The 14408-nt window shown below is 37.0% G+C and overlaps 1 protein-coding gene across 1 annotated transcript in view; it reads left to right on the forward strand.

Annotated features, from left to right (window-relative positions):
* ATP6V0A4 (ATPase H+ transporting V0 subunit a4) overlaps positions 1 to 14408 on the forward strand; it is a 563239-nt gene that overhangs the window by 432452 nt on the left and 116379 nt on the right. Inside the window, exon 17 of the mRNA XM_044088210.1 lies at positions 11025 to 11132. Coding sequence (XP_043944145.1) covers positions 11025 to 11132 — 108 coding nt within the window. The remainder of the gene's footprint in view (positions 1 to 11024; positions 11133 to 14408) is intronic.

Consider the following 14408-nt stretch of genomic DNA (forward strand, 5'->3'; position numbering starts at 1 on the left):
AAGACAAGACTTACAGTTTCAGAGCAGTCCTTGGTCAATTGTGATTGTTCTTAACACATACTTGTCTTGCTTTGTGATTGTTTCCAGCCCCTCATACAAGAACCTAACAGGGTCTCTACCTGCTTAGCTCCCCACTCCCCCCCCCCTCCCGCCCCTCCCCCAGTGTCTTTTGCACACACAAACCCTCCCATTTCCACAAGCCAGCCACACAGAGCTTAACAACACACTACCCTCCATATTCCCTCTACTATCACACCTCCTCAACAACTGATGTACAAGCATACCTTTCCTTTGCTCACTACATGCACTCTCCTTGCATATCTTACATCCTACCAGAGCTCCATCATTCCACCACTTAACCACTACCACTGTACTACTACTCACACCACCACCCATGTCTCACCCAAACTATATTACTCAAATGTAAAGCATCCCTACAACACCATACCTATTACCCACAGAGAACAATCATAAAATTTCAAACACATTCAAAACTGAGAAAACTAATAATCTCATGCATATCAAAGTCCATGACCTCCATGCCACCATAGAATTATACTCCCCAGATATAGTCATCCTGACAGAAACCTGGCTAAAACCTCACATTACCAGTGAGCAAATACTCCCTACAGGTTACAGCATACTAAGAGTAGACCTAGCTATAATATTTAAACAACATCTAAACATCCAGATCTTAAAATCATCAGCTCCACAAATAGGCAATGAAGAAATAATATATACCAACCTCAAAATTAAAACAAAACCATCAACATAATTGGATGCTACTTCCCACCTGGCCAAAACATCCCTCCACTAGAAAACCTCCTCAGCTGGTCTACCCACCATCTCCCCAAGAAACTATCATCTTAGGTGATTTCAATATTGACTGGCAATCCTGTTCTGGCAACAATCCAACCCATCATGTACACCTTCATGGCTTCACCCAACTAGTCCAGTCACCAACAAGGATAAATAAAAACTCCAGCAAGCACTCTACCCTGGATTGGATACTAGTCAGTAAGAACCCCAGTCATATATAACAGGCTGCTTATCAGATAGCCTCAGTGATCACTCCCCAACATTCCTACTCAAAAATACCTGTACCAAGCTAAACCTGTCATCTAACTCACATTCATCTCATCCCTCAAAGAATGTAACTGGCATGCTCTAAAGTACCTCAGTCTAGATGTTGAATCTTTTAATACTACCTTCCTGAACATCCTTAATTACCATGCCCCCATAAGATTTTCCAGAACCAAAGCACAACCCTCCCCATGGCTACAGAAAACCACTAAGTCAGAAATGAAAAACAGGGATAAAGCCTGGGAGGACTGGGCCAAAACCAAAACCCAGCTAGACAGAAATTCCTAGAAAATAGAGTCAAAAAGCTAATAAAACAGGACAAATTCCAATACTACCAGTCTACCCATGACTCCTCACAACACAGCCCCAAACAATTCTGGTCCTCCATAAACTCCATCCTCCACCCAGGTAAAGTCAGTACCCTCCCTCCTAACATCCCTCACTCCTCAGAAAATATTGCTTCCTCATTCAACACACACTTCACCCAAACCATACTATCACTAGATAAACAACACAACCCCTCCTCCAACCCACACCTTCAACTAGTAATCTCCCCACTGTCTTCTCTTTTCTCCTGTACCTACCTCCAACATAAAAACTCTTAACTAAACTTAAACCCACCAAATTAGCAGCAGACAACCTCCCAAGTGAATACCTACAAATCGCAGCTGATGCTCTGGCCTACCCAGTATCCATCTTGATTAACCGATCTCTGTCAGAAAGTTACGTTCCCACATTGTGGAAAGTCTCACATATAATTCCGGACCCTCTGCAGAACATAGCTATTCTCTCTCCACTCTCCAAAATACTAGAGAGATGCATACACTCTCAGGTCTCACAATACCTCCTTACTAACAACCTCCTTTCCAGTACTCAGCATGGTTTCCGACCAAACCATAGCACCACCACTGCCTTACTCTCCTTTACAAACACTATCCTTCAGCATAAAAACAATGGCTATCTCTCCTCTGCTACTTTCCTAGACCTATCTAAAGCATTTGACATGGTCCCACACAAACAACTTATCTCTGCCTCAATAACCTATCCTTCTCACAATCAGTCACCAACTGGTTTCAGAGTTACCTGTCTGACTGCCAACAATCCGTTGTATGGCAGAATGACATATCTAACTACCTGTCTCCATAGGGGTTCCCCAAGGATCCATCCTTGGACCCCTACTTTTCTCTGTTTACACCAATAATCTAGCCTCTGCCACCAAACATGGCATACTCATCCAATATGCAGATGACTCTACCATCATCTGCTCAGCCCAGTCCCTACCCAAACTGCAAAAAGTCACACAGGAAGCCTTTTCCTCTGTTGAAACATGGTTATCCGATGCCCAATTAATACTCAACCCAAACAAAACTAAACTACTCATCTTCCAACCCACCAAACATACTCAAAACAACTCTCACGTTAACATCACAGCAAAAGACAACACCACTATATACCCAACTGAACAAACCAAATGGAAATAGACAATAAACTAAAATTTCACATTCACATATTCATGACCATAAAAAGTCCACAAAAACTAGGAGCATTATACAGAAATAAACAATTTCTCACCAAAGCAGCAAAGATTTCAATACCTTATCTCCACCCTACTTTATGCCTCTCCAGTATATACCAACCTAAGGCAATGTGATCTAAACAAGCTAGAGACCTGCTACAACAAAATCAAAAAATTCGCCACAGGGCATCCTACTGTAGTCACCACTGTCTCTCACTTGCTGAACTGGGCTGGCTTGAACTCCCTCACCTCCTTCAGTGGTATCAACTCTCAAAACTAGTAAACCATCCACTAAATGTCCCATCCCTCCAGAATCTACTCCAACCCTATCGCACCACCAGACCACTAAGATCCAGCAACAAAATCATTTGCAGATCACTAAAGCCAATAACTCTGCTGGTGAAGCACTGTTCTCTTCGCCATAGCCAAATTATGGAACTCACTCCCACCCACAATTACCTCCCATCGTGCACCAACGTCAAAACTTTATTAAAAGCGCACCTAAAACATGCTGGCTATGCCCTTGCAACTCCCACTCTAATATCATCCACCCCATCCAACTACTACCTTTCTTTCACCTCCACTAACTACCTTGATGATAGCAAGCTCAGATGCTCATAAGCCTAGTACTTATTATACAGCAGGAACTTCTCATTGTTACATTTGTTAATGCCTGTTATGTACTTCACAGATAAAGATTCTAGTTGTCTACTAATGTACTATGTTCTTCATCTGTAAATATGTTGTAAGTAATTTCTATGTTAAATTGTTAATCACTATGTAATCCAATGTAACTACTGTCTGTTTATTTTACTGTGGAGCTTTTCTCCCCGGGCCTCCGCTGAAAATGGACCGTCAGCAAATTTAAATAAATAATACATAAATATAAAATAAATAAATAAAAAAATAAACATTTGTGGGCACCCTGAGACATAAGAGGCAGAACACTTACAGAGTGTGAAGGAAGGCCCACTACAAGACCACAGGCACTCAGTGAAAGCCTTGTGACCCAAAATGTCAGATGCTAATGACAAATCAAACAGGATCTTGATAAAATATAATTGTCAAGTCCTCACTATGAAGTGATCATTATTAACCTCATAATCCAAACCCAGACTAACAAGGATCTAACAGACTACAATGGAAGTTAAATTAGATTCAGACTAGGCGTAAACCATGTTCTGAATTACCTTATCAGTAATGTGCAGGTTTAAGATAGGGCAGTACCTTTTCAGATCAGACGGATCTAAAAAAAGGCCTGTTTAGAATGGGGACTCATAGCTCTCAACTAAATAGGGACAAATCTTAACAGAATCAGGGACAAATCCAGAAATAATCAGGGACAATCATGAATACTTTTTAAAATATCAGTGCTGCTAACTTGAGATATTAACAGACTAAGAAAATGAAAATTAATATACATTTTCTAAAATAAAAGAAGTCTGTAACACTAATTTTTGTCATTATTTATTAAGTGTAACTCACCACCATGTCTCTAAAAGTCACCGGTTTTAGAAGGGATTAAGAAGTTTTAGAAGGGATTAAGAGGGACAGAGGTATAATTTGTGTCAAAATCAGGGAAAATCAGTAACAGCTGAGAGGTATGAATGGGGTATATAATAGCATGTAACCTGTTTCAAAAATAAAAGACAAAAGCTATTTATTCTCAGGAAAGTCTGCAATATCTGAAATTACTGGACCCAAAAATTACAAGAAATATAGAAGTAACATGATCAGCTTGAAGTCTAAACCCCAATAGTTAAGATAATCAGTTGAAATAAATTCATATCTCAGTACTGGCAATGTAGCAGAAGTTAGTCAAGAAAAAAACAGCATGGTACAACCAAGTCTGGATTACCAGAACATTTGAGGGTTTTATGCCTGATTTAGGCAACCATATTTTATTTATTTATTTTGCTGACCCGTCCAGGCTGACTGAGCCTAAATTAGGTCCCTTTTCAGTGGGAGTCCTGAGGAGGAACACTCCATCAGTGATAATGGTAATTGTAAATAAAAATACAATACAAAACAATAAAAAGAAGAAAAAAAAGAAGCAATACAAATGCACACACACACACACACACACACACACACACACACACACACACACACACACACACACACACACACACACACACACACGTATATATATATGTATATATGTATATATATATATATATATATATATATATATATATATAAATAGTTATGCAAATGCATTAAGACAACATGGTGGAAAAGTTCTTTCATTTCAATAGACACAGTAAATTGCACAATCTGCCCATGATTCAGAAGAGATTAGTTGTATGATTAGAAGCCAGCTAAATCTGAGCAGAAAAGAATGTTGCTTTTATTTTGAGAGATTTCTGAATGTTAGATAAAATGCTGATCACTCAGTTTAAGCTAGTGCTCCAACACATGCAGTTCCAGTAATCACTGTCTATGTCTTCTGAGGCGACATAGCTCATGTCCATTCCATTAGCTGCATTCAGTATGCAGCTCTGGGTATTCATAAGCTAAGGAAGTTGCTTCAGCACTTCAATGAAGACCTTATTACAAGCCTTGACCAAAACTAGAGGACCATCTGCATAATGATCCTGAAGGAGCTAATTTTACAAGGGTATCAGGCCACATCTAGCTTCACATTATGAATCTCTAAACTGGGTCACAAACTGGGGCCAGCCCCATATTGAAATGGGTTAGATGGTGATATGATCAGGAGATCCACTTCACTCAAAGGCTAGTGATGATCGCATCCATTGAGAAGATCAAATCCAATGAATGACCCTTTATATGAATGGCAAAGGCAACAACCTAAACAAAGCCAAAGTCTTCCATAATGTAAAGAAAATGCCTGGTGAGTTTAGTGGAGTCATCATACATTAAAATCACCTAGACTTAACCTATACGGAACTAGTGAGGAAAAATGTGATCATGCTATCTGTACGTTATTCTTGCACCAATGACATATATGCGCACCCACGGGAACTCTGAATAATGTGAAACCAAGATTTAAATCAGAAAACTACATCCCCATCAACTGTACTTGTATAGTGCATGCATTAGATAACATGGTGAAATTGTGGCAGTCTAGTGAAGACCAAAGTTCTTACTGAGCTGAGGCTTACTAGCAAATTTAAATTCACCATCATTCAACAACTTTAGTAATGTATTCTCTTACTGTGTATCAACCTCATGTTCATCAGCAAAACATTGGAGGACAACAATGATGCTTCTATTATAGCACAACCCCACCACAGAGGATAAGGAAAACCCTTAGAGTCTTGCAGAAATTGAGACACAGAAGTGTCCTATAAGGTTAACTTTGTAAACACATATCATGATTAATAATGTGGTTCTGACTTCAGCACAGAAAATGCAGTCAGAATTAGTAATTGTAAATAATAAAAACACTGTGAGACTTATAGATAAGACATTAATCATGATTTGGAAAGAAAAAAAAAATAAAACATAGCTTTAACAGTCCCAGCATAAACCATGGCATCAAGGGAGTGTGAAGATTATGATTAAACTAACTAACTAAACTAAGATCACTTAACCAGCTGGAATGAGTAGAATATTCTTCTAATACTAACCATCTACATAGTTATAATGATAGTCTGGACTATCAGAAACTCAATCATGGGTGGGCAAATAAATGTACAATAAAAAACTATCATCTTCCACTTCTGACTGCTTCTAATAAGCTGGAAGTTGAATATGAGACAGTACTACTCCAAACACTGGTGAAATAGAGCAAGAGAGCAATACTTGAAATCCACAGAACTTTAAATCCCCTTCAATGGTAATCACTTGAAATGGCAGGACCTGCTAGATCGAGTCTCAAAATATGATAACTGAATGGCCAAAAGAAAGGACTTATATATACTAAGTCCAAGACACCATTTCATGGAATATTCCCTTTTCTCTGAAATATGGAGATCTCGCAGTTGGTATATTTAAGTTTGGAGTGTGGGGGTCCAGGGGGAGCTTTCCCCCTTGCAAAAAGAAGTTTAAAGGAGAAGAGCGGTTTTCAAGATTTGTTCTTCTCCAGTGTTTTCGGCCTTTTTTTTAGATTGTCGGCACTAGGCATTTTCATTGTGACTTGGCATTTCCATTGGTGACATTTCAATACAGAGCCCATTTCAATTAGTATTTCTAACAGCTCCCCCAAAGTAATGGCAGGAGAATCAGTGCTATAAAAATCAAGCCACTGTACTGAATTATACAGAACCAGCTGCATTTTCATCAAAGCTGTATAAAGGAACAACAGATGCACAAGCCAATATAATCTCCAGTAAGATATCCACAGGCAATGTGGTGGTTTAAGGAGAATATGGAGGAGAGGTCTGACCTCCAGCTGCTGTCTGCGCAGAATCTATATGTTGCTGCTGCCTCATGCTGTTTTTTCATATTCCCGTTTCTTACTACATCCCATGGATAATTCATTATTGTAAACTGTCTATTGTATACTACATTTACCCTTGACATTGCGGGTCAGTTCTTGGCAGAATAGAGTCTGAGGATCACTCACTTAGGTAATCATACCTCTCAACTGTCCAGATTTTTGCAGAATGTCCAGATTTTTGCCTCAAATATTTGGTCTGTTCCCAATAAAAATCTGTGTTTTCTGGAAAATCACAGAGGATTTAAGTCAATAAATAATGACCAAATAATGACATAAATTTGAGTTTCAGACTTGACATCCTTCAGAAAATGCATGCTAACACAAATCCTGCTATTCTAGCAGCCTTCTGAGTTGATAAGAGCAATATTTAAAATCTGTACCCGTTTTGGGGGTTTTGTCCCCCCATTATTTTAGGCTTTGTCCAGATTTCTTGCATTAAGATGTTGAGAGTTATGAGTAATACATAAAAAAACTGAATAAGATGACTTAAAATGAGATTTAAAATTAGAATGGTGATGGAGTGAGGGTGACAAATAAGTGAAAACCAGAATTCAGACTGCAATTATAACTAGTGTGGCACATCAATATCTGAGATGATGGCCTGTTAATTCCAGAAAACAAATCAAGATCACCAAAACAGTTCTTTGAAAAAACTGGCTTCTCTCCGGTTCCAGCTATGGACAATAAGTCCAGGCCCCAATAATGCAGTGGTTGGTCAAATTCCAGGTCCTAGCCCACTCCACTTCAGCTAACACAAGCACCACTACTTCATCACAAAATGGGCAGTGACACTAACGACACAATCTGAATTCACTTCATAACCAGGCACAGCACCACAGTACCCAAAAGCAAAGGATGGCTAACTAAATGCCAGCTCAGGATTACCCAGCATCCTCAGGGCTGGCTAGACTCAGAGAAAAACAAAGCACAACTCTTCAAAATTCTAGCATGCTTTATGCGAATCAGCAAGAAGGACACTATTCCACAATAGAGAACAGCAGTCTAACAGATATGAAACCAGTATCCTGAGTGCAGCCAAACTCTGCAATACTGGGACAATAAAATACTCAGAGCTAAAAGTCAAAAGCCTACTGAAAACAGAGAAGTCACAACTCTTGTGCCTCAGGTAAAACATAATCAGGAAAATCAAAAAGCTGCCTAAATTATAAAAATATTCAGCAATCAAGAAATAAAAACATATATTACATTAAGGGTAAAACCAGGACAGCCAACTGTTGTCATCTTTGGGTAGATGCTAGCACTGAACAAAGTCTGTTTAATTGTATGCCTTTTCTTTTTTAGATACGAGTTTTTGTCATGCTATGTGGGTTAAAAATCAGTCTTCCAATGTCTTACCATAGTTGAGAAGTAGACTTTATTCGCAGTCTCAGTGCATTTAAATGTAATGAAACTAATGCTGGTGACTGATATTTGTCTTCGATTTCAATTAGTAATGCCTGCTTTCTTCTATTCAATATCTCAAGAAGGGCATCCTGGAAGTTGTAGTGCTTTTTCCTTCTTAATGTCATAAACATCAGAGGTTATTTGTCACATTCTAGTTTTCAGGTTTGCTGCCTGGGCCTGAAGGATACTCATTTGTATATAACAGTCAGAAATCATTGAAATGACTTTTCACTTATGAATATGGTCCAGTATTGCTGAGTTCATAAAGGTCCTTCCAAGCTTATCCTTGGTGCCAGAAATTTTCAAAAAAAAAAAATGCCACCTGCAACTAGTTGTCTCAGATGCCATGGCAGTCACAGATTAATTCAAGTAATGAAGATGGAAAAACATTTGGGAAGTTATTCCACATTTTTCAAATGACAGTTGCAACGATCAGATGCTTTTGCAGATCTTTTACCTATTTCTGATTGTGATGGGCAGGAAGTACAGGATGAACAACCAGTATCTCCCTGTCATGCTAGTTCTGCTTTTTTCTTTCCTTTCACTCCTCACTGTCCTGTCCTCAACCTGCTCTACCTCAAGACATTTACCTCCAGCATCTTAAGGTCATCTGGATATACACTGAATTGTTTTACTGCATGCTGTGTACTTACAGCTGCTGCCTTCACTGTCTCTAATTTAAGTGGATTGTGCTTCAGCTGCACACAAGGATGCCTTCATATCCTTCTTGAACAGGTGTTTTGTGAGACATTTTAGAAAGTTGAAGATGACTAACAGGAATGAAATATGGTTTATGGAGAAATTAGGAAGAATTTTGAAAAAGGAAGTAAAATTGAATACAATGTGATACCATATGGATAGGAGAGATCCTTGTAATAATTAATTATGTAAGTTGGGATAGATGAAAAATTTGAAAACAGTCTTCAACTGAATGTATAAGAGAATGCTATGGTAAAGGGTTTATGATCATACTTTGGAAAATATTTAGCAAGCAACTTGCAAATCCAGAGCAAGAGATAGTAATTCAAAAATAAATGGGGATGGGGGCTTAGGATCGGTGAAGATGTGGTAGATGGGATATTACTGGAGCAAGTAGGCCACATATATTCCTATCTCAAATAAAAGAACTTAAGGAGTTAAGAGAAATAACACATTGAATTACCTGAAGACTTAAAATTTGATTTTGTTAAATGGCTCTGTATTCAAAGGAACACAGCTTGTTAGTTAAAACTATACTTACATGCCCAAGTGTTTATTTACTAGTCTTTCTAATTATATAGAAAATATGTATTTGCTAAAATAAATGAGAATCTGTTGAGTATACACTAAGTTGAAATATTTCATTTTGGCTTCAGTGAGGGATATTATTATGTCACTCATCAATGACTAATATTTCATATTACAAAGACAATGAATCAACAGTTATCTGTGAATGGTGTATACAATGAATTCATACCATTGTTGTAGTCAGTTTCTTTATTTTGATAAATTAACTGATGATAAATTAATTAATTAATTTAAATGTCTTGGGTAAAACTAGAAACATTACTGGTGAGAGGTAGAACCTAGGTGATTAGGTAATGAAAATCAGTAAATAAAAGTGGATTCATGAATCAGGACATTGCATATGTCTATGTATTTGGGCCATTCTTGCTTATTATTAACATACTGTGATGTAGATATTATTGAGTTAATGATTATTTGGTAGGCAAAATATTCAGAAGAAGGTTAGTCAGTGATAGTAACTGTTAACAGGGGAAGTTACACTTTCAGAAAGCCTTAGATATGGTTTATAGTCAGTTTAATCCTCATAATCTTGAGTCTGAATTAAAGTAAATAAACAAAGAGACAAAGAAAGGTTAAAGAAAGCTGTGGTTAAATATAAATTTGGGTCTGTTACACCTCTCACTCTGAGATGAGGTTGACAGCATTCTACTACAATCTCTAAAGCCATCCTTAAAACTGTTATAGCAGATTCCTTACATAGGATGGAATGCATCATAACAAATGTCAGCTGTAACCCTTACTTAAATTTCAGACAACAATTCTAATGTGGGCTTGTTTACAATGAGCTCTTCATTTGTAACTTGGCTAAAAGAATGGCCTATTTGCAATTGCTAATGAGCTTGAGTCATGTTTGGTGATTTACTTAAAAATAAAATATCATACATTGTTTAATTTACCATTTAAAAAGTGCATTTAGGAATTACACATGCATTTACATAGTTCTAGAAGTCACATTTTTTAAACTCTTCAGATTCTGCAAAGTTTTTCTTCAGTCAAATGCATTCAGCTGAATTTCTCAGTTATCATATGAATTACATTTATCATCTTTGTTATCACAAACGCATAACTGGTTTGTGAGAACAAGGAAAATGGAAATACTAATCATCTGTGTTTAATGTGGTAACAATGTACATTATCAAATGCTGCCAATAATAAAGGTAGAAATGTAGAAGACATATTTGATTTTCATTTTTATTTTTGATTTTTCTTACGAGATTTCAGTTAGTATAATACCACTTCAGTTTTGCAATAAAACAAGAATATTATTAATTGTAGAAACCTAATGATTTCCTAGTAATGTTGGATTATATTTTATCATTTCTGCAGCAAGAAATTCAGAGTTTTCTGGTAATTTTTGCTCTCATTGCTGTTCCGTGGATGTTACTTATCAAGCCATTTATTCTTCGAGCCAGACATCTGAAGTCACAGCGCATGGTAAGAAACATCAGTGTTTATCATTTCATTATTTGCTTTCAGAAAACAATATATATATATATATATATATATATATATATATATATATATATATACATATATATATATATACACACACACACACACACACACACACACACACACACACACACACACACACACACACACACACACACACACTGCAAGAAATGCATCTAAGGATGACTTTATGAAGGCGCAAAATGAAGTTCCTAGTTTGGTGTCATTGGAGCTTATACCCCCCCCCCCTTGGAGGGCTGGGCAGTTTATATGACAATGCAAAAAAATCCATCTGTTGACTTGGAAGAGCAGTATTTGATGCAGTGGATATATGGTAAAAGGTGATGAAACCATAGTACAAAATATCTAGCACATGTGCTGTCACTCATCACCCAGTACTACTTTCATTTACTGCATTCTACTCAAAGATCCAAAGAATGGAGGACAATTTTACAAAGAGGAAACATGAAGACTATATGATTATTAAAGTTCCTTCTACTGTCTTAAAGTTAGTGCTTGCATTGTATTGTGTATCCTATCACAAACATTACAACCAGATATTGGCAGTAGATAATTGTCACTGTTGAAGTGACACCCCGACCCCATGTGCAAAAATGAGAATAGGGGATTATGGCTGAAGAGATGGATAGATGGATGGATGGATATGTAAATAACAGTCAGAATCATATTTTGGTGGATCCTAACCTGCCTCAGCTACAGATTTTATGGCAGATGAATGGAGGACAGTAGGGTACCAATAGACCTCATAATTATGGACGTATATGTCTGACCAGCCTCATCTGCAAGGTCATGGAGAGGATCATTACAGAATTAATAAATAAGGACATAGATAACCTACAGACTCTTGACACAAACCAATTTGGTTTTGTCAAAGGCAGATCCTGCTTACTTAACCTGGTTGACTTCTTCAAAATAGTTACTGAAGCAACGGATGAGGGAAAATCAATACACACCATATACGTATACCTTTCAAAGGAATTCAACACCATCCCACACTCAGAGATTGTTGATAAATTCTTCCATCTAAGTAGTTTGTCTATGACATATGGGATAGCAAATTGGTTCACAAATAGAACCCATGAAAGTAGGGTGGGTGGCTTTACCTCCTGTAAAAGACATGTCACTAGTGGCGTACCCCAGGGTTCCATGCTCGGGCTGGTTCTCTTTGGCATTTACTTCTTGGAGGGAAAAGTTAATGTTAAGGACTTGTGGCTGACCAAGTTTGCAGATGACTGTAAATGTGGCAGCATCATAAACTCTTCAGAAGACACCAAGATCCTCCAAGACGGCCTTTCACAAACAAATAGCAGGTGTCATAACCATAGATTTAATCTAAATGCCAAATAATGTACAACATTCTCCTCTGGCAAGCATGATGTCCCCTGTAACTATCAGATCAACAACACAACCCATTGATCTGATAGGTCAGAACCTGGGAACTTAGCTGGACAAAAAAAAAACTGTCCTTTGATCACCAAGTATCCACTATTGTAAGAAAGTATTTTTTCATTGTACAGCTTATTAAATCATTCCACTATATTCTGCACTTATCAGGCCAACCCTTGAGTATAATGTCCCCTTCAGTTTGTAGATGTCTAAACACTTAAACACTTATCACAACTTGAATGACCACAATGCTTTCTCACCAAGCAAATCAAGAGACTAATTCATAAAAACTGCACTGACAATCTCAAAGCCTTTTCCCCTCTTTTGTGCTACTGAGGGGTGATCTCTGCCTGGCATATAGAGCCTCAGAAAGAATAGATATGCATCACGGAGTATACCAACTCTTTGTAATCATATTACTCTCCACATAAAGCAAAATAATCTTACTCTATGCAAGCATAATCTGGACAAACTGATAGGAAACTACAAATTCAACCCTCGTTTCATTGTCCCTGATGGATTGTGTTAACATGTAAATGTTTTGCACAGATCTTGGTTAGTTACACTTTAATTACAAAGGCTATTATACATTATAATTAAGCCAAACCAAACATTTTTGGATTTAGAGTGTCTGCATATAAGGTAAGTTAAGATCAGCAAACCCTTCAATTAGCTTTGTAATCATATCAGTACTTTTGTTTTCTGAAGCTAGAAATAATTTTCCATGACTGGTAAGGATAAGGGGGACAACAATTTCTTCTTTTATTATTTTTAAGTTTATTTTAATTGTGACAGACCATATTTATGTATAAATGATAATACTTGCCAGATATAGATCTCGGTCCTTTTCATATTCAAAGTAGATGCATTTCTCTGGGATAATTTAAAGATCAGTTACTTGTCTTGCATTATTCAGTGTACTGCCAAGTGAAGTTTTATTAAGTTCAGTTTTAAGTAGCAGTTTTTGCTTGAGCACATAATTAGTGGAAGATCTAATTGCCAAGCTGTATAAAAAAATTGTTATGTATTTTAAAAAGTGGCAATGTATAAGTAATGTTTGTTTTCTGCTACAGAAATTATGTTGTCATGCAGTATAGTGTAAAGTCCTGCTTCTTCTGAAATGTTCTCTAATTTGCACTTGTATTTCTGTATAGTTTACAGATTCATGGTATATTTTTTGTCTCAGGACAATTTTGTTTTGTGAATTTATACTCCATTTGTTGATCTATCATCATTCCCAAACTTGGCCAAACATAAGATAAAATGTTCCTAATTCCAAATATCCTGCTAAATGGAAACAGACTTCAGCTACAATTTCTATAGCAGAGCGAAAGCTTTTGAAAGTTGCCTGTGATCTAACTGCAGCCCAGAACAGTATATGAGTAAAAACAAGGAGGATAGTATCTTTCTAACCCGCATTTCTTCTCCCTCCATGCAATTTGGTTATCAAAATTTCCTAAAATAATGACAGAAATTAAGCCTTATCCTAATAATCCTCAATTTATTTAAATCAAACATTCTTTCCTAAGCCTGACAGTCCTCAGCTGTTATATATAACAAGAACAATAATTATGAATCTCAGTTTTATGAAGATTTACTGGAAAAATGATTTAATTCCAAGGAGTTCAGTTTTGGCATTTTATTAATTCCACAACAGTTGGAGTGAGCTGTTATGAAAATGTCTAAAGAGTGCAAGTTATTTGACAAGTTATACAGGGCCTAAGTGGAATGAGTTTGCTATCATGTTAACAACAATTCCTGTATAGAATATCTTTGAAACTTTTAGGAAGGTTATGTCTGCACAATTTACCCGTTTTTCCCACAGGTTTTAAAGATAATGAAAGGTTATAT

The sequence above is a fragment of the Protopterus annectens genome, chromosome 11.part0 (assembly GCF_019279795.1).
Source record: "Protopterus annectens isolate FY-2018-M chromosome 11.part0, PAN1.0, whole genome shotgun sequence".
Lineage (NCBI taxonomy): Eukaryota > Metazoa > Chordata > Ceratodontiformes > Protopteridae > Protopterus > Protopterus annectens.